Source organism: Tyto alba, unplaced genomic scaffold, assembly GCF_018691265.1.
Source record: "Tyto alba isolate M040663 unplaced genomic scaffold, T.alba_DEE_v4.0 Super-Scaffold_12, whole genome shotgun sequence".
Classification (NCBI taxonomy): Eukaryota; Metazoa; Chordata; class Aves; order Strigiformes; family Tytonidae; genus Tyto; species Tyto alba.
The window spans coordinates 5424026-5445425 of NW_024881274.1; the positions used below are offsets into that span (position 1 = coordinate 5424026).

At 58.3% G+C, this 21400-nt stretch overlaps 1 protein-coding gene across 18 annotated transcripts in view; it reads right to left on the reverse strand.

Moving 5' to 3' along the window:
* Positions 1-21400, reverse strand: part of SRCIN1 (SRC kinase signaling inhibitor 1) — a 79462-nt gene that overhangs the window by 18289 nt on the left and 39773 nt on the right. For 12 of the 18 annotated variants that reach the window (XM_042787126.1, XM_042787122.1, XM_042787124.1 and 9 more), the window contains 4 exons: positions 15589-15612; positions 1147-1339; positions 582-780; positions 283-376 (listed from right to left, as the gene is read on the reverse strand). In XM_042787126.1, the coding sequence (XP_042643060.1) occupies positions 283-376; positions 582-780; positions 1147-1339; positions 15589-15612 (510 nt within the window). Of the gene's footprint in view, positions 1-282; positions 377-581; positions 781-1146; positions 1340-7183; positions 9975-15588; positions 15613-21400 lie in introns of those variants that run through there. The other 6 variants (XM_042787127.1, XM_042787128.1, XM_042787129.1 and 3 more) reach the window with 2 other exon arrangements.

The following is a 21400-nucleotide window of genomic DNA, read 5'->3' on the forward strand; positions in this document are numbered from 1 at the left end:
AACGGCAGCTCCCTCGTTCCCATCCAGGAGCGGGATGATTTATTCTGATGAATCCCCTAATTATCATGTTTATTACCCTGCTGTCAGGCCCCAAACATCCATTCTCTTAAAGTAACACTTAACAATGCTGGAACCGGGCAAGATGAATCGCAGTCATTACTCCTTCCACAAACACATGCAATTACCAGTCCCTGTCTCCATCACTTTCTCTCTTTACTGGTTCCAGCCCCCCGGGTGCACCCACACCACAGGCTCTCCCCGGGACACCCCGTCCCCCCTTACCCTCAGGTCACCGTTGGTGATGTGTGAGGCTGGGAATGAGGCGTAGAGAGGCTCTTTCCGGTAGATTTTAATGATACTTCTGTCCTGGATATCGCTGAAAGGAGAGGCAGAGCCGTGAGCATCCCGGGCAGGCAGCTCCCGAGCCCCCAGAAAGTCCCGGTCACAGAACTGCACCCACGCCCACCCTTCTGCTTTCATCCCACTGATTTCCTCGCTCGTGATGCTCTTAAAGAAAGAGGGGGAAAAAAAAAAAAAAAAAAAAAATCAATCTGTGGTGGATTTCTGAGCCTGCCCCTCACCGGACATCCTCCAGCTCGTAGAAGACATTGCGCGACTCGTCCTTGATGAGGATGGCAGTGTTGGGAGACTTCAGCATCCCCATGGTGAGCTTCTGAGGGAACATGTGGACAATGAGGGCGTGCAGGGTGTCCATGCTGCTGATCTCGTGGGTGATGTGGACGCGCCTCGTCTCATCCCCAAACTGCAGGAAGAGGACCCCTGGAAGCAGAGGGAGGGGAAAGCGGTGAGGTGTGCCCACCCCCCCTTCCCCGCACCACGCCGAGGCCGAGAGGTGCAGGTCTGCCCGCCTGCTTGGAGGTCTCTGTGTGCGCCCAACCGAGGGCTCGGGGACCTCTGGCCACCCTGGAGGAGCGAGGCTGAAGGCAGCTCATCCCCCTCGGCCACCCTGCACGGCATGTAGTGCCCCCCACCCTGCTCCTCCCCGGGGGTATTCGGGCAGGTAGACGCCAATCCCCCCACCCGGCACACACCGGCAGCTGCCCGCAGAGGTGGGCAGAGATGTTTGGCGGTGGCCAGGCGGGTACGTGCCGCCCGGCCGGGGGGAGGCAGAGCCCTGGGGGGTACCTGGCGATCGCAGCTTGGTCTGGCTGGTGGAACGGGACAAGGGCAAGCTCTGCCGGAACCGGTTCATCCTATTAAAGCCCAGGGGCAGCTCCGCTTCCGACATGGTTTCCAAGGATTCGGCCGAGGCGAAGGAGAGTTTGGCTTGGTCGGCCAAGCCAGGCTGGGAGCCCTGGGAGTGTCGGGAGCTCCTTGTCTGGAAGGGGAGAGGGGAGAGGGGAGCGGAGAGCCGAGCTGGGCACCCCAACCCCGTCCGCTCCCCTGGACGCAGCGCTGTGCTGCTCCCGCCTTTCCTCCAGAGAGGCTGAGCCGCTTCCGAGGATGCTCAATCCCTGATCCCCAGCTGAGTCAGCACACCGACATGGTCCAGACACGGTGCCAGCTCGAGGCCTCCTCCGGTCTCCTGCTCTAAGCGTGTACAACCATTTACAGTCCCCTTGCTCGCTCACGTTTTCCGCTTCAGGCTGGCAGCACGCCGCGTTTCAAAGCCTCCCGGTGCCGTTCCAGGCGCCTTTGAGCTCCCCCACCAGCAACCCACTCGAAATAAAACCGGCGCTAGCAAGCTGGTGACAGAGCCAGGGCTCACATGCAAGCACTGGAATAACCTTAGCAATTACAGGAGGTTACACATCCATTACACCAATGAACCAGCTCCCGGGAAACATAAATGCCCGGTTTATTCTGGAAGCAAAGCAGCGGCAAGGTTTATGGCTGCCTGAGCCGGGGGAAAGTAATGGCTTTGGGTTTATAGCAGTAAAAATTTAATATGCTAGGAGTCCAATTCCACATGGCCAAGCGTATATCCACAGCACGAAAGTTCAGGCTACAGACATGGGCTTTCTGCACAAACATCTCCAAACATGCCACCGGGTCCCCTTGGAACATGTACCCGCCCGGCAGCGGAGCGAGCGCTGCCTGTCAGCGCCCCGAAATACAAGGCTCGATTTTCCAGACACATGTTTAACGTTGGCAAATCAAACAGAGAGAACAAACAGCTCCTGGGGTGTGGAAAAGGCGGCATGGAAGGGACAACAGCTCTATTTTAAGACCAAAAAGAAAAATCAATATGAAATTATAACAGCCATCATCATCATTTAAATTAGACATTAATTGGAAGATTTAATTAATCCTGTGGGGTGGGGGTTTTCTGGGACTTGAAATGTTCTCGCCGTAGCTAATTGCTGGAAAATTGACTGCTTAGTTTTGTTGTTGTTTTAGCACAAAGCAGGCTGGCAGCGCAGATGCTGAAACTCCTACATCAGGAAAGGGAAGCGGGGCTGGACCGAGCGTGGGCCAGAGCACCCACCAGCCCCGTCCCCGGGGGGCCGGGGGGGCTTGGCAGCGGGTAAGGGAGCTGCAGGGAGCAGGAGGTGGCGGAGAGACCCTGTCTCCTCTCCCCCATGGTCATGGCGTGCAGGTTTTTGGCACGTAGCAGATGGGTTTTGGGGCTCCCCACCCTTGCAAAGCCCCGGGAAACTTTGAGGGCTGGTGGTCTCCCACCTCTGGCTGTCTCGCTCCGGGTGAGGGGTGCTGCCCACCCCCAGGTCTCAACCCAGGGGGGGTCTCATGCTGCCAGGGCAGCACCTGAGCCTGGCTTTGCCCCCCCCCCCCCCGGCAGCCCTTTCCCCTGCCCCGTCTCCATCCATCCCTCCCCGCTCCCCCCCCACCCAAACACCCCCCAGCCAGAGCCCTGGACCTTAACAGCCCTCGAGCTGTCACGGGAGATGACAAAGGGCCGTTGGCTCACACACATCCCGCCCCCCAAGGATGTTTTTTTTTTTTTGTCTGGAGAAAATAATTGTAAGAAAAAATTGATTTAGTCGAGGGAGGGGGGGAAATTGCTGCCTCCCCCTCCCCACGGCACAACAGGACGGCTCAGACGCTGTTGCCATGTGGCATCCTTGTTGCTAAGGGCTGTTGCGGCATGTGTGCCTCGGCACAACACCCCGATACACCGTGGTCCCTACAGCCCCTACAGCACAACACCCCAACGCCCCATAGACCCCACAGCCCCTATAGCACAACACCCCAACGCCCCATAGACCCCACAGCACAACACCCCAACGCCCCATAGACCCCACAGCCCCTATAGCACAACACCCCAACACCCTATAGACCCCACAGCCCCTATAGCACAACACCCCAACGCCCCATAGACCCCACAGCCCCTATAGCACAACACCCCAACATCCTATAGACCCCATAGCCCCTATAGCACAACACCCCAATGCCCTATAGACCCCACAGCCCCTATAGCACAACACCCCAATGCCCTATAGACCCTATAGCACAACACCCCAACACACCACGGTCCCTACAGCCCACGGGACAGGGGTCAGAATGGGGCAGTGGGGAGAGCTGGCAGCTCCAGGTGAGCCCAGACCCCTTCTGCCTCCTCTGCCCCAAGGTTGCAGCTGACCTCAAGTAATTAAGCTCATCTGATGGAGCTAATTATGGCAACAGCCAAAAAAAAAAAAAAAAAAAAAGCAAGCAAAGTGCAAGATGGAAATGAATGGATTTTTAGCCTGGAAGGGACTGTTCTGGCCTGATGCTCAGCACAACGTGCTCAGGGAACAGCTCTCCCCCCGCCCTTTGCAGGGACCCAGCGGCCCCCCCAAAATCCTCGCTGGCACCAAGACGAGAGCCACGCACCCCTGTCCCCGTCCCCCCTCGCTGGGCACGGGCCCCTCCGCTGCTGGGCAGCGGGCACCTGCATAGCCCAGGCCAGCGCAGGATAGCGGTGAGCTGGAACGGCTTGGGGGGGGGATGGACACAGACACCAAGTGCTATTTGGGACGGGGGGGGGGGGGTCTCTCCCATTTCTTGCCTGCAGCCATTTCGGGGGGTGCAGCCACGGGACTGGGGTGCCCACGGAGCTGTGCAGCCACAGCGAGGAGCCGAGACGTCCCCGGCGCGGCGGGAGCGCGGCGGCTGCTCCGTCCTTGGCCGCCAGCGGACCGTTAATGAGCTGACGCCGAGGGGATTGGTTTTTATTGCTCTGGCTTGTTAATGACTTCTCCTGCTTCAAGATAAGACGTTAACTGACAACTCAGCCCCCCCCCCCCCCATCCTGCCTCCCACCCCTGCCGCCCCCGGGAGCCGCCCCGGGATGGCTCCGGGTCCCCCCTCCCAGTCCCATTCCTGGCACTGGAAGCCCTCCCAGGACCTGATCACAGCCACTGAGGCTGTGGCTCACCCCGAGCCTGTCGGGACCCGACACTTTCATGCAGCTTCACCCATCACCACGGAGTCTAAAATGGGTGCCCAGATCCCATCTTCACTGGAGATGCTTTGGGGGGGGGGGCTCAATCCTGCCTTGCTGGGTGCCACCCCGGGATGAACAGTGCCTGGACCCGTCTGTGCCGGTGTCTACCCTGACAGGATGGATGTTCCCTGCTGTCACGGGGGAACGTGTCACCCTGCCGAGTTTCCCAGCTGGAGAAGGGGGAGATGTGGGGCTGCGGGTGCTGGCCTGGTCCTGGGGGCACGCAAGGCTCCGGGGCCCCTGCTCGGGGTGCGTGGGCTGAGCTTTTTAACCCCGATGCAGCAGGAAAATAAACATCAAACCTTCGCCACCGTCTCCAGAAGGGACAGGGTATTTATTCTCTGCCTGGCCCAGCTGCTATCACACCCTGAGCCGAGGAGGAGATATCAAAGGCTGCAACACTCAGGTACCGAGCACACAACAACGACCGTCATCTCCTCCTGCTTCCCGAGCACTTTCCATCCCCAAGGCCTGGCCTTCCTGCCCGCAGGCTGCGTATCAAAACCCCAGGGCCAGATCCCAGGGAGGCTCGATGCTCGCCCCCCACGCACCCCCCCCCCCTCCCAGGGCATCGCTCTGTACCCCGCCGGCTGCGGCCACGCAGGATCCCACCCCACGCAGCTCCCAGCTGGGGAAGGCTCTGGGAGGGTGGGATAAATCCCAACTGCTGCAGCAGCACTTTGCAGGGAGGTGACCAAAACCCACCCAGCCTGGGAGCAAAAGCATTTTTTTTTGCCCCGTTTCTCAGTTATGCCCCCTCAGGGACAGTTTTGCCCAAGCCCAGACCCCCCCCACACAAAGGGCTCGGTCTCCTGTAGCTTCAGAAAAGCCCAACATCCCCCGTGGGCACCGAGATCTTTCCCTGTGGTATCTGAAACCCCCACCCAGCAACAGCAGCGAGGGGCTGGAGGGGAGGGGGACGCAGCTCTCCTTGCTGTCCCCGTGCCGCAGCGGTGCCACGCTGGGAGATGACCCATTTCTCGCCAAACCAGCGTCACAGCACAGGGTTAATAGAGCACTGGGCTGATTTCTGCCACGGCTGGGAGCCCTCGAGGCTCAGCCCCCAGCTCAGGGGCAGCAGCAGCATCTCCCCAAAGCCCCGGGGGTCCCGGCGCCTGCCCCACACCCCCCCCAGCTCGCAGGGTGGGAAGCAGCTGGTTCATGGGCAGCTCACGAAGGGAAGGCGAAGGAGTGAAGCTGCCCAAAAACAAAACAAATGCTGCCCCGTGTCCTTGGGGATAAGGGGTCGGGAGCTTTTGGGAGGGCAGAGCCGGGGCGGAGGGGGTGATGGACACCAAGGTCAGGACTGCAGCCTGCCCTGGGGAAGAAATCTGCTTGGGATCTGCCAGGGAGGGGTTTAAAGCCCCCCCCCTCCCCAGCCTCCTGCGTGCTAAAGCGGAGGAAACGACGGTGGAGCAGAAGCATCAGCGAAGCCCTGCCGCCCTGGGAGCGCACCACGGGTGTTACTGTGGTGGTTCTCCCAGTGAAAACCCACTCGCAAAGCACCCGGCTTCCCCCCGGGCCCCTCCTGGGGAAGGCAGCAGGAACAATTCCCTCCCCCGCCAGCGGGGACAGGAGCATCCCCAGCCCCTCTGCACCTCCCTGGGAGTCTTGTATAAAAGAGGTTTGATGGGGAGCAGAGGGAGACTTGGGGGCTTTTGCCTTTTATCTCCCCAGAGCTAAAAAAAAGGTACAATTAAACAATTCTTTTAGCTCCTAAAACTCCCAACAATCGCTTTACTGAAGCAGCTTCATTATATCTGCCTGGCTAGATAAGGATGCTTCTCTCTTCCTTCCCTCCCTTCTTCTTGTCCCCATCCTTCCCTCTCTTTTTTCCACAACCCCTCTCCCCTCTCCAATATCTCCAGTACGATCGAGGGCTGAACGCTTAGGGCTGGAGGCGGGGAAGGAGCTGAAGTGCCAACGGTGTTTGAGGGACGCAGGTGAGGAGCAGGGCTGTCCCTCCAGACCCAGCGGTGATGGGCACCACAGTTATCCCACTGGAGCTGCTGGGTCTCGGTGGAGAGCCGAGATGGCTGCAGGGAAGAGGGGAAGAGTTTAGGAGAGGAGTGGAGGGACCCAGGGCACAGAGGAGAGTGGGAGAAGGAGCTTGGAGGGAGCGGAGCTGAGAGCTGGGGTGGAGGAGCAGCTCTGGACCACCCATGGGGCACTTAGAAGAGAAAAAAAAAAAAAAAAAACCAAACAGCAAGAAAAAATGTGTGGGGAAAGGATCCTGCCCCGGGACGGAGCAGGGCACTCTGCAGCTGTTCCCATGCAAAACTCAAAGCCACCGGAGCTTATTAATATTTCCACTCACTTCCTAAGAGAGGCAGCAAGCCTGACTCTGCAAAGGGACCCTCGGAGCCGGAGCAGAGGGTTTGTCCCAGCGGAGGCAGCCGAGCCTCTGCCAGCACCTCGCTCCTACCCACAGCGGGCTCTGAGAGCGGTGTCGGACTCGACCTGAGAAGAAAACAGCCATTTCAGGCCCGCTTCTGCCTGACCCCCACTGTACATCACCCCCCCCCCCCGCCCCGCACTCAGCTACCTGCGGTGCTCAGGGGTGTTTCAGCCATGGTAAGAATATTATTTGCAACAAGGCAACCGAGCGGTAGAAGGGGGGTCCCTGAGCACCCTGCTGAGACGTGCCCAGGGCACACGGCTCCTCTTCCCTCTTCCCAGCTCAGCCCGAGCTCGGCAGCCTGTCCTGGCAGAGAGGCCAGCACCTCTCTTCTCCCCAAACCAGCCAGAACAGAGCCCGCAAGCACCGATACAGACCTGTACTCGCAGCCAGGATGGATAAACCCTCACCGTGCTAATGCCACAGGCAGCCTCTGGCCCCGAGCTCAGCCTCTCCCCAGGACCCCGCCGTCACCAGGCGAAGCAAATCGGGCCGCGCTGGGCAGCTCCTGCTGTGGGGCTGGGGCCGGCAGCAGCCCCCCAGACCCCCCCAGCTCACGTTCCATCCTGCTCTCTCGGCAGGGACGATGCACCGGAGCACGCTCGGGCTGGCCGGGCATCGCCCTTGCACGGGGGGGATGGAGCCCTGCGAAGGTCCCGGGCAGCCGCGTTGCTCGGCCACACTGCAGACTTGCCAGCTCCCATCTGTTTGGATCTCCTCTGCTGCGCCACAGGATGGGGATCAAGGCAAAGGCCCCCTAAAATCCACCCTGGCCAGCTTAGGAAACAGCTGGCACGGAGCTGGCAAGCCCAGCCCCGGGCAAGGCAACACAACGGGTTATTTACCGAGTACATAAACCCCCGGCTCCAGACCCTGGTTGGACACTGATCTGGATTAAATCCTCATAATCCCACTCTCATCATTTAATCCAGCATCTGACTCCAGGTCCCATCTGGTGCTGTGCTGAGCTCTCAGGATGGGCACTGGAGCTCAGCACCCCAAAAGGGCCGGGCTGTGCTGGGGATAAGGAGACCCCGCCAGCCCCCAGCTGCGGTGCTGGGAGTGGGGACGGATGTTTCAGCATCGCTGGCTGTGCTGGGAGTCACCTCGGGCTCTTGCTGTGGGACCGGGGTGAGCCACTGCACCTTTCTGTGCCACCTCCCGGCACAGCATCCCTCGGAGCTGGCACTGGGGAGGGCAACAGCTCTCCTCACGTGGGGCTCCCACCTGATGCTTCTTGCACCCTTGCTCTCCATTACTCTCCTCCATCCCTGCCTGTCTCCCTATCTATTAAAATTTTAAAAATATATTAAAAAATAATAAAAATATATATTTCTCTCGTGCGTTACCTGCATCCCTGCGCCTGCTTGCATACTCATCTCCTTGGGCTGGTGCTCGAGGTCTCCTGCCCTGAACTCCCAGACTTTGGCTCACAGCTCTGAAAGCCTGGCCCAGACCACTGCTCCCAGCCCACGCAAATTTCAGAAACAAAGGGATGGGGAAAAAAGAGCAGGCACAGTCCCTCTGCTCTCCCCGCACCTGCAAAAGCCTTTCCATGGCCACTGCAGGTGTAGCCCCCTCCCCAGCTCAGTGCTGCTTCACCGGGCTGCTCTGGGACAGAGCTGAGCCTCCTCCATCCCAGCCTTTAGAGAAAAGTGTCTGTGCTGGGGCAGCGCGATAGGAAAAGCCTCTCCCTGCAGAGCTGGGGATGCTCCCAGTGCCAGGGCACTGGAACAGTTGAGGATGCACTGAAGGGGGCTGGGGACCCTGGCCCCACTGGGAACCCCCCCCCTTGGGCACGGGGTCCCTTAGGGCGTGCAGGGAATCGGGGCTGAAGCCTGGGCCACTCATCCCAGCGCTGCCAGCGAGGGTCAGCAGCGAATAAAGCTGTGAGCAAAGCTGGGAGAAAAACAACATCTGTCCCTCCCACAGCTTTGCTTCGGTCAACATTTCCAAGGAAAATTTTAATTGAAATTTGAAACATTTTTTTGGAGAAACCCTGAGAGCTGTTAAAGAAATGGAGGCGGGGGAGGGAAGGATTTCCAGATACCTGTCCTGTAATATTTCCCCCGCCCCCCCCATTTCTCTGCCTGCCTGACCCTGCCACAACGTCACTGGGGGGTCTCAGACCAGCCTGGTCTCTCCTGTCTGCTTGGGGGTCATTCAGCCCAGCTCTCAGCACGGCGGTACCTGCCCTTCCTTCCCTCCCTCCGAGATGCCGGGATGAGATCCCAGTCCCTCCATCCCCACCCTGGGCCCCAGTAATGGCTGAGGGGGCTCTGGCAGAGCAGGGGGCTGTGTCATTAGTGCCCTGGGGTGTGGGACAGTGGAGCTTTGCAAAAACGGACTCCTGTTGGTGTCTGGACAATCCCTCTGAGACCCCCCCCTCAGCCTCACACCATCAGGAACCTGGTCACCACGCAAAGCAGCTCTGACCCCTCTGCAAAACAAACCGATGTCAGTGCATCACAAACTGCTCCATTCATTCATTTATTCATTCATTCCTACCGAACCCCGCTCATCTTTAATTATTGATGCTCTCAGAGTGCTGATGGCTGTTTTGTAAGAGGAGCAGAGCCCAGGTAACGGGACACTTCCCCAGCAGACACCTCCTCACCTGGAGTCTGGCTGCAAATCCCTCCTGGGGAGCATCCCCCGGCCGGGATGCAGCACCCCCGGCCCCTGGGCATCGCCTCGCCAGGCCCCCCCAGCCCAGGCATCAGCTCTCGAGTTTCAAACCAGTTTCAGACAGAGCAGCCCAGCTATCCCAGTACTGCATGCACAGGGCTGTGGTGCCACATCCCAGCTCAGGCGCTCGATCCCGGTGAGCAGGGGCCGGTGTGGAAGTGCCTGAGCCCTTCTGCATCCCCGTGCAGCGTTTCACAGCAGCTCCACCAGCAAAGCCCCTGCGCAGGGAGGGATTTCCAGCAGCCCAGCTCCTGCCTCCTGAGATGGAGAAGCCAGGAGATGCCCAGCTGGGAAGAAAAGGAGGAAAAACTGGAGATAACTGGGGCTGCAGAAGCAAAAGTGGAAGAAATGAGAGGCCCGGGGTGCTCTGGGCATCATACAAAGGGATATACTACAAGGGGTATACTACAAGGAATATACTACAAGGGATATACTACAAGGAATATACTACAAGTCTCTCTCATCCAAGGGGGTTGTGGCCTCTCCATCCCCCTCACCGGCCCCCACCCCTCTCCCCCCGGCTGCGTCTTGCCGCCAAATTAAAAGCGTACCGCTCACGGCAGCAATAATTCATCCAACGTCTAATGCTCAACATTTTGTCAGGATTATCCCGATTAACCCAGAATTAATCCTGATCTCAATGTTAACAGGATTAGCGTTAAAATCGGATTAGTGTTTTAAACCGGACCCTTTGACTAAAGAACGGGGCCTTCCCCACCAGATGTGCACAGCCTGCTCCCGGCAGCCAGATGTGAGCGGGAGCCGGGCAGGAGCTCCCATGCGTGGGTGAAGTGGGGTACCCCTACCGCAAGCACCCCCGTGACACCGGCATCCATGGCGCCTGCCCCGCAAAGCACACGAGCTGCCTGGCCCTCTGAAGGTGATGAGCAGGAGCCTGACCCTCGGATGTCGTCAGAAAACACCCTTTTGCCCTTGGACATGGCCCACTGGGGACACCGGTGGCTGCTTGCCCCCTCTCCGCGTTTTTTTTTTTTCCCCTTCCTGCTGGCACCAACAGCCTCCCACCTTCGCCTGCCTGTATGAATATTTAAAAGCCTGGATCCTCTGCAGCCTCATGAATATTGACGGCTGCTGGTTGCCTGCCACGGTGGTGGCGGTCGCTCGCTCTCGATCCCTCTCGGTCCCCACCCGGGGATGGGCAGCGGGGTCAGCAGCGCCGAGGTCGGCACCAGCGGGGCTGTCGGGGGTTTGGGATGCTTCCCCGGGGGAAGGCAGATCAGATCCCTGCCACGCCGTCACTCCAGCCGTGCTGATGACTCTGCGTTCCGACCCCCAAACCACTGGCTTTCTGCCCAAAAGCACGGGGGTGGAGCCGTCTCACTGCTGGCCGTGGGGGAGCAGAAGGTCCTGGCATCACCCACGGGTGCGGGGACACGCCGTGCCCACTCATCCTCATTTCTTGGCTCCCACGGGGAGGGTAATCATGAACCTCCTAGCATAGGTGTCTGGTCTTTTGTTCCTGGAGCTTTTTTCCCCGTGCCTTGGCCAGGCGTGTCCCACCTGGCATCCGTGGGGTGAGCAGCAGCCCTGCCATGAGACCCTGGACAAGGGGGGGGGGGCTCCCAAAATGGGCCTAATCCAGGCTGAGGCGCTCCCAGGAGATGGACTATGGAAGGGCACGTGGCAGGAGATATTTTTGGGCAGGGGGGAGGGTGCCAGTCCTGCCTCCATCCCCGCTACATCAGCCCCACGTGGACATTCACCCCAGCCATCCTCTTCCTCGCGGGCGCTGAGCGGCGGTCACGCTCAATCCCTGCCCGCCGGCGACGCTGCCTCGTGTGACAGCATCTTCCAAAAATAAGCAAATTACTGCATCCTTCAGGGATGCTGGCGGATGGGAAGCAAAGCCAAAGTGTGAGAAAGCAGCAGAAAAGGGATGGGGGGGTTGGGGAGTGGAGAAGGGACAAGCCCTCGCTGGGGGTCACAGGGCTGCAGCCACTGAGGGAGGGGAGCCAGTACGGGCTGCAAAGCAGCGGGGACACTCGGGTTAGCAGCATTAGTGACGGGGACTTCATGGTGACAGGTGACAAGGCTCAGCTCTTTGGCATCTGAGGCATGATTTGCTTTAACAGCTGTATACAGGGAGGCCAGGCTCTGGTTAACATGTGCGGGTGCCTCTTGGGAAAAAGGCTCGGAGGAGCTGGTTTGAAGTGCAAAAAAAAAAAAAAAAAAACCAAAAAAAAAAAAGAAGAAAAAACCCACAACTTCAGCAGCAACAGCTGTAAGTAAACAGCCCCAAACCTGGGACGCCGGCCCAGACACACGGGTCGTGCTGATGCATCTCCCCTGAGCACTCACAGGCAAGTCACACAGTCCCACCGTGCCTCAGTTTCCCCATTCCCGCGCTAAGGACGCTACGCTCATCCCTGCTGCGATAACAAATAGCGGCAACACCCAGGATCGACAGATAACCAAGCACTGCCGAGCAGCTCCCGTGGACCGCTCACAAAACCAGCGAATGCCCCACAAGCAGAGAGCAAGGAGGAGGTGGTACCTCCTGGGTACACCCCAACATCCTCCTCCTGCGAGCAATAAAATATTACGCAGTAAATGCCGGTCCCCGAGGAGCGCGGCGGATGCCAAGGCTGCCAGGAGGGCACGGGGAGGAGGGCTGGGGCAGGAGCCGCAGGATTACGGGAGCTAAGCCTGCCTGGTATTTGCTCGGCTCCTGCAAGTAAATAGCACGGCCTGCCTGTAACACCGGCCGGGCAAACGTCTGGCGTCCCCGGCCTGGCGATGCGCTGGAAATGGCCTCCTGCTAACGAGACGAGGGGCTCCCGGGAAGCTCCGTGCCCCGGCTGGGGCGGAGGAAGAGGAGCGGCAGCCCGAAGCCCTGATGAAGCCAGCGGCGGCTGCTGGAGCAGGAGCTGAGCACCTACAGCACAACGCCGGTGACACAGCCCCAGACAGTTGTTTTAAAAATTGTGTCCTGGATATATATCCCCCCCTGCCACCACCTCCCTCCCACATCTCAGTTATTTTTTTTCCCCACTAGCTTTTGCTTTTGTCCCTTTGATGTTCTTTTAAAGTCCTGGCACCAAAGGAGCTCATCTGAGGCTCTGCCTTCAGTTCTTCCCATTCCTCCTCCAGCTCACCACTGACAGCAAGGAGCCAGCCCACCCCCCACATTAGCACAGCAGGACCCCCCCCAGCCCTCAGTACTGCCTCACCGCTCTCCGCAGCATCCCTGGGGAGGGATTTGCCCCCCGGCCAGATTCAGGGCTGAGTGCCCAGAGCCCCCAAGCCCTGCAAACCCTGGGGCTGAGCTGCTCCTGCCCAGGAGAGGCTGACACCCAGGACGTGGGCTTGGCTCACGCTGAAAGGCAGGGACGCAGGCTGCGAGCCGGGATGAGGGTTTAGGTGATGGAAAAGAAAGCGGGTACTGGGCTGTCCCGGCCAAGGGACTCCAGCATCTCCCTGGGGACTTGGGGACCGGCAGTGGCATGGCAATGCCCACGGGGCAGCTGGATGGATGCGAGCATACGGCCCGACCCAGCTGGCAGGACATGAGCGGGGCTGGTTCAATCTAGAAGTGAGCGCAGAAGGCACCGGGCAGGAGGACAGAGCACAGGGCTGCTGCCGGACCCGCAGACATGAGGGGACAAGGAGGATGGAACATCTGGGGCCAGCGCGATCGCCTGGACCCCCCTCCGCAACGACGGCACCGCCGCTGCCATACAGGAGCTTCTGCTCATCTCCAGCACCCCGATCAACAAACCCGGCGACGCAGGGGCCCCCCTTCCCCCAAAGCCCACGCCTGGAGAGCCCCAAATCGCAGCCACCACTTGGCCCTCGCCGGTCCCCAGGCAGATGGGGGGATGCCAGGGCAGGAGCAGAGCAGGTCCTGCAGCGTGCCGCGTTCCTGGGTGTCCCTGGGAATTTGGCACAGCCCTTCCCACCATCCGATCCCCTCCATCCCCCAGCATTCGGGGTCTGGACACAGCCCCCCCCACACACACACTTCTTTGGCCAAGGGATGGAGAAGGCCTGGCTCTGCCCCCCCAGCAGCGGGAGGGTGGCAGCTGGACGCAGACCCGGAACCTACAGGGTCATGAAAGTTTTATTTTAGGGAGAGAATGGGGGGGGGGGGCAGAAGGCAGCTTGCCCAGCCGAAGGCCATGCCTGCAGCTACAGAAGACCCCAGGGGACACAGGTGGCTGCGGTGGCCTCAAGGAAGCCCCCAGCACCTGCTGCCAGGATCAGCCCCCCCACAGGGCTCCCCCCGGGAACAAGCCATCCCCCCAGCTGCCTCTGGCTCGTGCCCCACTTGGCAGGGGGGTCAGGCAGCCGGGGGCCTCCCCCAGCCAGGGAGGGGAGGGTGATTTAACCCCTAACCCCTTTCCACAGCAGCTACAGCTGGGGAAGATGCTCCGCTTGCAACGCAAAGTGCTCCCAGGCTCAGGTGGAAAAATAGGGAGGTAGAGAAAACGCACCCTCTGTGGCTGCAAACGCCCAGTTGTTGCCGGGGAGGACCCCTCTGGGGTGGGTGGACCCCTAAAGTTTATCCCCGTTTTATTTCTTACAAAAAATGGGGAATAAAATAAATAAAAATGAGGCTTTTGTGCCTTCCCCCCCTCCCGCCCCAGTCCCCGGAATGTCCCTGAGAGCACGTGGTTGAAACCGGCCGGTGAGAACTCGGACAGCTGAATATTCAGGGAGCCGCCGCTCACACGCGTTTTACGCTGCAACTACTTCAAGAATGAAAACTCGGAACAAGTGCGCATATTATGCATTTTACGGCTCCTCTGCTCTCCACTGCCAACCGAGGAAAGCGCCTGTTTTTTCCACAGGAAGAGCAAACCCACCGGGGACAACACGCCAAGGTCATCCAGCAACACGCCTGACCTTGAAGTGTTGCCACCGCATCCCTGGGCGAGGAGGAGGGAGGAAGGGGAGTTGCGATGACATGCGTACTTCACCCTGCCAGACAATAAGGCAACTGTTTGCAAGGTGCTGGCAGGAATCACCGGGCAGGCACAGACCCTCGGCGCTGCCAGGAGACTCCCGCCAGGGTCCCCTTTGTGTAGCCTGGAAGAGGTGGGTTTAGGCACAAAGATCCCGGGCGCAATAAAGCAAACACTAATGATTTCTCCATTCGGTCGCTCCTGCAGCAGCCTCAGGCTGAACAGGCTGGAACCGTGATGCCCAAGCGACAGAGCAGAGGATGGAGACAGAGATGCGATGGCCAACGCAGGACAGAGCCGCCCCTTCCCCGCCCGTGGGGCCCAACACCCCCAGCCCAACAAATAACTTTGCTGCCTGGTCTAGAAATCCCTTGACACGCGCCCGTCTCTGGGGTCCAGCCTGGCGTTTGTGTTGGCGAGCCCCTTTCCTCCCCCCTCTCCACCAACCCCACCTCCTGCAAGGTGAGGGCAGAGCCCGGTTTTAGGGAGCAGCACACCAGCACCCCTCATCCCGAGACCCCCCGAGCTCGTCTCCTGCCCATCGGCGTGGGCTCTCTGGGGAATGAGGGGCTCAGGAGAGGGAGATGAGGTTCCTGAAGGGGGAAGCGGTGCTGGGCACACGGCCGAGTGCAGGTAAGTGTTGGACACAGGGTGCCACGGGAAGGGTGGCAGGTCCCAGCCACCGACGGCAGGGATGGGCACTGCTCGGCCGCTCTCCTCCTCCTCTTCCTCCTCCTCCTCCTCCTCCTCAGACAAGGAGGGTGGAATTCAGAGTCACCCTCATGATGGAGCTCACAGGTGGACTTCTGAGCCCATCTAGAACAGGCTCTTTTCTGTCCTTTTCCCAGAATTAAAGTCTCTGCTGCGGTGAAATAACCCTAAAGCAGCAGGATTTGACCGTGGGGTTATAGTGGCCCAAATGAAGGCAGGACACAGATTCATCCCCCTCAGACAACAGATTTATCTCTACACATCAACTCGACCCAAAAGCGTAAGATCCTTCTCACGAGCTTAAACTGCTGCTGAGCTGAGAACAAACTACTTTGGCACACGAATCCTCCACAAACAACCCAAGTTCCCACCCCTCCCCTACACAGACACAGAGATTAGGCAAGGGTGGAAAAGTGCATGCATTTCAAACAGAAGCATGAAAAATCAGAAATACTGACCTTAAAGCTCCAGTAGTTGGGTTGCTAACAAAAAATAAAACAACAAAACAGAAGAAAACAAAAAATACCATTAAGATTCTGGTTTGACTTTTGTTTTCCTTTTGAGAATTGTTGACTTTAAACTGCGACATTAAACCTGCTCTTGTTTCTGTTTAAAGTCCCCTCCCAATGGGTTGCTTAAGTTTCATGCTGCTAAGGGCTGGCAAAGGGGAAGCAGGATCATGCAAGCAGGCAGGGACGGCGATGGGTATTGAATGCAGAGCGGGGTGCAAGGTAACTGAAGCAGAGCAAAGCAGGGAGCAGAACGACAGCCCAGCATCACCACTGGGGTCACCAGTATGCCCACACCATCCCGGCACAGGCTGGTGAGGCTGCTGCCCTGGGAGTCGGTGGTGGGAGCCAGAATAATTTTAATTTTTAAAGGGATCTTCCAATCCCCCCTCATTTGCCCCTGCTACCTCCCACTGTTGTTTCTTCGCAGCGTTGCCACCCGTATCAAGCCAATGTGCTGCGGCGAATGGCGGGAGCTGGCATCGCTTACAGCCCAGCAAGCTGGAGAGCTTGGCAGCTTCCTTCTCTCAGGCCACCCACTGATAATCACCAGTGGGAGATTGCACCGAAAATCCCGAGGGTGCTCGGAGCTGCGATACCCACCGCCGGGCAGGGGAGGTGGGTTGGAGACTCAGGACCCCCTCCCAGGGCAGCACCAGGCTCGCACAGCCAGGACGGGGCTGCAGGAGCCCAGCAAGTCCTCAGAGGACAACGTGGGGACCGTGAGCACCCCGGGGCCGAGCATCCCCCGCCCGCCGTGGGATGGGGACGGGCGGGCTCCCCGCGGCTGCGGGCGAAGCGAAGCGCTTCCGAGCGGGACACGGGTCCCCAAACACCCGGGCAGCAGCACCCCAGCTCTGGCAGCACCCCAAGACTGCGTTTGCGGGGGCATCGTACCCAGCAGGAGGGAAGTCAGACCTAGTGACAAGAAGCCTGATCCACCTCGCTGGCAGGGGAAGTGTTTTGATATCGCCGAGATGTGCAGATAATGGGTGGGGTGGGAGAAAGGGGTGCAGAGCAGCTTTTGTCCCAGCGGTCTTTTTATTGGGATCAAAGTTCTTGACTGCTCTTGTCTCCCCTCTCACACCCACCTAGCGCCTTGCTTTTTTTACAGCATTTATTTCCCCACCACAGTCACTGTGGCTGCAAACTTCGTTTGTTACTTAGAGGATGCTTTTTCTAATTATTCTTTTAAATAGGAACCAAGCTCCTGCGCCAAGCTCCCAGTCCCCACAGTCCCTGTAATGCCCAGGGGCTGCCAAGGAGTCTCTGATCGCAGCATTCTGGGAGCAGAGGAAGAAGTTGCAATAACTTTAGACCACCACGAAGTATTTATCCAAGGACTTCAACAATCCACTAGCAGATTTGCTGCTGGGGCATTAACACTTCTGCTGACAAGGTAAATAGAGGTCTAGTCTATGTGTATAAACACAAATTCCTTTGTTAGACTCATCTCAAGCATCAGAAGGATACTCTGATTCCAATTCAAGATGCAGTTCACATTAATATTCCGTAGGGCATCAGTAGACCCAAACCAAGTTCTGCTTCAACCAAACCAAAACTGTTTTAAAAGTGACTTAAGTCAAATGAGTGCAGTGTTTTCACGCAGACAAGCCTCAAGGCACAAAGGTCTTTTCCAAGGGCACACCGTGACTCAGAGGCAGAATCAGAAATAGAAGTCCAGAGCCGTGATTACCAGGCACTATTAGATAACAACCAGCAGGATCCAAGCCTATCCTGGGCACGTAAAGCTTTTCCAAAACACCAGGAGCTTGAAAGTGAGAAACCGCTTCAGAATGCCTTTTGGTACTAAACGAAGCCATCCGTCGCATCCAGCAATTAGCACGCCAGCTGCACCAGCAGCTCTCTGCAGCCCCAGCTCCCTGTCCAAGATGCCGGGCACAAGGCAAGGCTGGCAGCATCGGTACCTGCCCGGCCGTGAATGGGGGGCAAAGCCCAAATGACAGCACTGCCACGGGGCAGGTCAGAGCATCCGAACCCGGGGAGGAGCTCTGGCTGCTGGGGCCGCACGCCCGGCAGCGTGCTCCTCCTCGGCTAGAGGAGCAACAGCCCATCTCGCTGTCTCCGAGAGGCGAGCGGGATGGCATCGGCTCCCGAAGGCTTTGCCATGCCGTGCACCTTGAGTCGGGAACGTCTCGAGCTCAGCTGAGCCGGGGCAGTGGTTTTGTGAACAGTTTTGTAAGCTCGGCAGCCCCCCCCCCCAACCCCCGGCGCAACGACCCGAGGCCAGGCTGGGATGCCGCCTGCCAGGGAAGGCTGCGCGGGGGGCACCTCACAAATCGAAGCCACTTTCACATGGACAGGAGGAAATCCTTCATCCCCTTCCCTTGCCAGACTCGGCCTCTTTAGGAGCTGGCACTCCCCACCAGTACACCCAGGCGAGGAAGGAGTCAAGGGACACACACACACACCCCCCCCCAGGTCCCTGGAGGCATGGATATGCTGCCTTCACACCGACGGGGTGCTCACCCCCCCCTACCTTAATTCCTTTGTGCTTTGAATGGCTGCAGTGGGCCTCCACAATGGGATCAGCTATTTCAGGCCAAATACTCCAAGCACTGCCAGGAAAAGTTGTGGCCAAACCAGTCTGTCCCAGTCCCTGACCCAGGCTGTGATGGGAGGTGATGCTACTGACTTCCTCCTACGACTTCTTTTTTCCCCCTTCCATGCTCTTTATTTTGCTCTTGAAGTGTCTCAGTAATTTTCCTCAGACCCTGATATTACTGATCCTATCTCATGCCAGCCCTTGGTATGTATTTTATTTATTATTTTAGGATGACTGGACAGGCTTATCACAAAGTCCATAAATTACATCCCTACCACCCACAGCCACTCCACGTCAAAGTGGAGAAGAGCTTGTCTGAACCTGAAGTGCCATGGGAGGGAATCAAGAATATTCTGGAAGAGATTTGGGCTGGTTAGAGTGAGGTGGAGCATGCACCGGGATGGCACAGCACCCACCCTCTCCCAGGTCTCTGGATAGGACCCTGGAAAAGCCCCTTCTCTGGCAGCCCCACGAGCGGTGCGGGACGCCCAAGCAGAGCTCTGCCTGCAGTGGGGCGGGGCGGGGGGGCAGGGGATGCTGCCTGCCCTGCCTGCACCCTGCCAAGAGACAGGACTGTCCAGGGCTGACAATCTGGTGCTGCCTGCCAGGGCCATAGTGGGCGATGGACACCCCCATGCAGACCTTTCGGGGGCTCCATCTGTCCTTGCAGGCACTGCTGCCGCACCGGCGCTTTGCCCAGCCCGTCCTGCCATTTGCTCATCCTCCACATCCCACGCCCCCCCCCCCCCCCCCCCCCCCCAAATCTTCCCAAAGCAACGAGGATGCGTTCCCCTGGCACAGGTACCCCGCTCCAGGTACAGGCTGTGCCCAAGGAGTTTTCAGTGACAGGGGACCAGGGCAGCACAAGCCTTAAATGCAGCCACGTCCCAGCAGCTCCCCCAAAGCCAGGGGACAGAGCAGGGACAGCCCGAGCGCCGCATCCAGCTCCCCCGCGAGCACCGCGGCAGCCGGCCAGGCTGGCAGGGGTGGATTTGTACGAAGGGAAGAGGAGAGGGCCAAGGTAGAATTAACATATCGCTGGCTCTTCAAAAGCATCAAAGGGAGATAATGGTCTGAGAGAGGATTTGAAGCGACAGCCTAGTTACAAGCGATAAAACAGGCAGCTCGCTTGCAGCAGAGCTGTGCTGAAGGTATGAAGAATTACAAAAGCTGAGATTACAATTACAATGAAAGTCATGACCATGATGCTGCAGAATGATGGACTAAATAGAACTGCCCCCCGCCCCCCCCCCCCCCCCCCCCCCCCCAAGCACGGCCATGTGCACGCGTGTGCACAGGCGCGAGCTTTAGGGGCTGAGAAAGTCCAAACTGGGGGTTGAGGTGCTCCTGTGAACCCACGGCCGTGAGCGAAGCCACGCACACGCGGGTGCTCGGAGAGAGGCACCCGCATACACACACACACACACACATACACTGAAGAAGAGAGGAGAACCAGAGCTGGGGAGTATAGCGAAGAACATTTTGGAGTTAAGTTTTTTTGGTTTTTTTTTTAAATAGTCTTTGTGATTGTCCTGGGAGAAGACAGGAGGTAAATGAAATCCAAGTGAGTCACTGCCTTGACCAAGGCAGACTTCCCCTGGTTAGCAATTGTAAGACGACTCTGGTAGCGATTAACAAGGCAGGACTGAATGTGCCCCTCTAAAATGGACAGCAGCAACATCCCCAGCACGCTCCACCAAAGGGAGGGACAGAGGCAGTTTCATTGGCTTTTTAATTAACTCATTTTCAAGAGTTCCAGTTTCTGATAGAGTCCCCCTCAGGCACAGTGTCTTGACAAACAAAAATCTCCTTGAAAAATAACAGTAAAGTGAATTTAATCTGTTTCTCCTTATTAAAGTATTTTAAGGCTTTTCAGCACAAGAGAAACTGAATTAAAGTGGAAATAACAAAATGACAAGGTAGAGAGTCAAATGCAAACAGCAACCGGATAGAGTGAAGAGTGACACCGACACTGTGCATTGCAGATATTGTCATCTGAGGTGCTGCAATTATTCCAAAAGGACCTTTCAAACCCAAGCATCCCAGCACGCAGGAGAGACATGTCAAGATGCAGGAGTGCTGGGGCTAGTTCCCATCAGACCTGGGCTCCTGAGGGGCCTCGGTGGGTCATCCACCCCAGACCCCACCGTGAAAAGGGCACCACAAGGCTTTTTGTGCCACTTCTCTTTCAGGCACAGGCATCTTTAGGCAGAGACTTGGGTTTTATTACACCTCTCTCCGGTGCCCAGCCCAAAGAGGCTCTGATGGCCATCCAGAGATGTCACCAGAGATGCCATGGCAGGCTGGCACAGCGATGCGATGGCAGGCATCACCGACCGACCCCCGTCCCGGCTGCATGGCTCAAAATTTGCCTGCAGGACCGCACCGTCCCTCCATCTGCCTACGCACCAGCCTCCTCTCCACGAGAGGTTCATCAGCTCTCCAGCAGCAATTACAGCCTTGACCTACAACGCAGCGTCCCTGAGGCAGCCCCGGTGATAATAGAGCACAAACACCTTTGGACATCGAGGCATTTGCACTCCTGACCCTTACTCAAGCCCCCTCTTCTCCTGATACCAATACAAAGCAAATCAGCAGCGTCTGTTTGTAGCAACGCACTCCCAAGTAGCGATGCATCAGGACAAGCACCCTGCTGAGGATCAGCCATGCCACCAACTGCCTGCTTGGGCTTTAAAATCTCCCTTCTGCAGCCTCCGTGTTCAAGGTCAGGGACCCCTCTTGTGCTGCAGGTTCCCTGGCTTGGTGCTCAGCACATCCCCAAGCCTGCTGACGATGGGGAAGGGGGGGGGGGGGGTCTCTGCCCCGCTGCGGCACTGGCAGGAGCAGGCAGCAGCCGTGCACCCCAGCACAGGGGCCAAGGTCTCCTTCATCCGGCTCCTGGGGTGTGGGGAAGAGCTGCCAGGGAGCAGGGCCAAAGGTTTTGGGGGGAAGGCAGGGAAACCAGGCAGAAGTTGGGCAGATCAGATTGCAGAGTAGCTATGGCAACGGCACGGCGTAGGTGGACCAACACAATAGGGACGTGTAAGGTAAACCTGGCAGCGAGCAGGCAGCAAGCATCCATCCGCTCCCCCCCGCACACGGCCAGGGACCTGCCAGGGACAGCACCAGGGTCCGACCCCCAAGAGCTTTGGGGTGACCTCCCCCCTCCATCAGGTACCTCCAAAACCCGGGGAA